This window comes from Sitophilus oryzae, unplaced genomic scaffold (genome assembly GCF_002938485.1).
Source record: "Sitophilus oryzae breed Bouriz unplaced genomic scaffold, Soryzae_2.0 scaffold_979_pilon_pilon, whole genome shotgun sequence".
NCBI classification, from domain to species: domain Eukaryota; kingdom Metazoa; phylum Arthropoda; class Insecta; order Coleoptera; family Curculionidae; genus Sitophilus; species Sitophilus oryzae.
The window spans coordinates 505772-508599 of record NW_022147615.1 but is presented as its reverse complement, the minus strand read 5'-3'; the positions used below and the strand labels follow the sequence as shown (position 1 = coordinate 508599).

Here is a 2828-nt window from a genome sequence, read left to right as displayed (position 1 = left end):
AGAATATAACAAATATATTTGTTATATTAGCATTTTTGTCGTTCTAAGCAAGACATATACGAAACAAGAACATATTATACAACCCTTTGCTTATTTCGCTTTAAGGTCAACGTTTCCCTGAGCTGCTAGCCCACTTTATCCTTGTCTGTAGCAGAATATTCTGACGCTAGGAAATTCATCCCGGCGCTTTCGACACGCTTGCTTGCAAGTGAAATGCACAAACGCAACCTCCTGCTTTTTTTTGGCTCGCTTTTTATTTTGCAAGCCCTATTTTTCTCCGAAACGCTGCCGGCTCGAAAGGAGCTCGCTGCATTTATTTCATGCTCAGAGAAATAAGTAAATTTAGAGACGTATTAACATACCATATCGGGAAGTGACAGTCTTGGGTCAGTTCTTACGTGTCTAGGAGTGAATCGTTGTGGCGATCTTGTAAGTCGTGAGAAAAATGCGAAGTCTCTTATCAAAAAAGTCTTTGAAGAGACTTCGCATAACGTTCCTAACGCAGATGGACCACCCAGTATAATAATTAACTATAATATTGTGTAAAAAAAAATATTTCAAAATTTCTCTAGGAATACTTGTATCTCTAAAATTTTCTGCTTTTTCACAATTTTCTTGCTGACGATTTACGTTTATTTTTTCAGGCATGCCCTACATTCGCCTGATTCCAAAAGTAACAGCTGTAGCTGGGGAGCAGCTGAAGCTGAAGTGTCCTGTAGCTGGGTATCCAATCGAGGAAATTCACTGGGAAAGAAGTGGGAGTGAGCTACCCAACGGTCTAAGACAGAAGGTTAGATTTTTTTTTCGAAGTTACAAATGAGACAAAATAAAGACTTATTGAAATTTTTTGTGTTTTTCTAGGTGTTGCCTGATGGTACACTAATCATCGAGCCTGTCCAGAAAAAGGAAGATTCTGGTGTGTACACTTGCTGGGCGAGGAATAAACAGGGACATAGTGCGAGAAGAAGTGGAGAAGTGAATGTGATAGGTGAGTTTTGACTTTGATTTCGTACTGTATAAAAACATACAGAAAACAAAATTAAAAAACTATATTAATAATTATCAAATATTTTATTGATACTCAATTGAATTTACGTAAAAATAATTTAGATAGATACTTAATACAAAATTTGGTCTTTAGTAATTAAATATTTCCTATTATAACTATTTTAAAATCAGATAAAATATTTTAAAATTTAGTGGGAGATTTTTTGAACAATTATTTTACTTTTAAAGCATAATATATTACAAGTAAAATTCATTATAATATACGTCTTATACATTTGTATACCAGTTTTATTTTTAAGAGCTACATAACTGATTCTAATCACGTTTCTATAGAGTGTTTACGCAATTTTTGGTGCTCCTAAGTAATAAGGAATAGAAAAATTAGACTTACTTAGGCTTTCCTATTACCAGATACAAATGCTAGGTTATTTCTAAAAAACTACCTTTTTATTCTGTCTTATAACTATGTTTTAATTATTTTAATAAACTTTAAAAACACATAATTTTTTTACGCTCAGTACAAGATGGATTAAATTTTAGAATATTATTTTAAAAATTATAAAGTTTTTTAAGCGAATTTCTAAAGATATTTTTTTATAACATTAAAAATTATTAGTGTACAAAAAGCGTATCAAATACAAATAAATTATGTAAAATAATTTTTAAATTAAAAATTCTTAATATTTTCGAGTTTTTTAGTAATCTATTTGAAAAAAACGATTCTCTTTTAACATAAATTTACTATCTTCAGATTTATAGTTTTATAAACTTTTTGTTTAAATTAATATGAATTCGCATTGAGTTTACATTGATTTTATATACAGGTTGTCCCAGAAATAAGAGCAAGTATTTTAAGAGGTGGTAGATCTCGATAAAAGAAACATATTTTCTCTGTATCGTTTTTCAAATAAGTCCAAAATAACGGAGTTATTCTACTTTGAAGATTTCCAAAAATAAATTATTTTTTGCTAAAATTTTGAGAACCACTGGATCTTTTCTGAATTTTCTTTATTGTAAATTTAATCTAATACCTATGTTGCCATATTATCAAGAAATTATGTTCTTTAACTAAAAACTAAAAAAGATTCTACAAAATTTTTCAAAAAATCTCGAATTTTCAAATTTTTTTTTTCTCGAAAAAACCTCACAGGCGTGTTTCTCGGGCTGAACTATACTACCAATTAAAATACTTGCCCTTATTTTTGGGACACCCCGTATAATCTGTCCATATATAGAAGACGCAAAAGTTGTTTTCTGTCATTTTATTTCAAAAACAGATGTATTTTTTGAGTTCATTTTTTGGGTGTCATGCCAAAATCATTTATTTTTCTCATTGAACAGATTCTATATGTTTAGTATTTTAATCTTTGTGAGCTCAGTTTGAACAATACGATGTATCGTGTTCAAAAATTATATTATCCTGTTGATATTCAAACAAAGATTATATTATTTTGGAAAAAAATGTTTATTTTTTATAAACTATACGTTTTTGCTTAAAGGAATTAATAGCCTGGGAGCTACCCTACATAATATGAATGGAATTAGTATACGATTTAATAAATATGTATTTTTTATGGATTTTTAAAAGTTGCTATAATTTTTCAAATATTTTAATCAACAAATGTAAACAGTTTTCAAAAATTTCGTCCTCGTATTTAAACAACACAGAAAGACACAAAAATATCTCAATAATTCCAATCATATTTCAGCTAGCTTTAAGTATAACCTATAACAAGGTTTAACTTTCTAAAAAGTCGTACCATATTATTCCCTTACCCCCATTTTAACCCAAGTTTGCCATTACAGTACCGCCAAAAATT

At 29.2% G+C, this 2828-nt stretch overlaps 1 protein-coding gene across 1 annotated transcript in view; it reads left to right on the top strand.

Annotated features, from left to right (window-relative positions):
- The window catches only part of LOC115891182 (Down syndrome cell adhesion molecule-like protein Dscam2), a 39214-nt gene that overhangs the window by 9518 nt on the left and 26868 nt on the right, over positions 1-2828 (top strand). Inside the window, exons 2-3 of the mRNA XM_030911586.1 lie at positions 645-790; positions 862-988. Coding sequence (XP_030767446.1) covers positions 645-790; positions 862-988 — 273 coding nt within the window. The remainder of the gene's footprint in view (positions 1-644; positions 791-861; positions 989-2828) is intronic.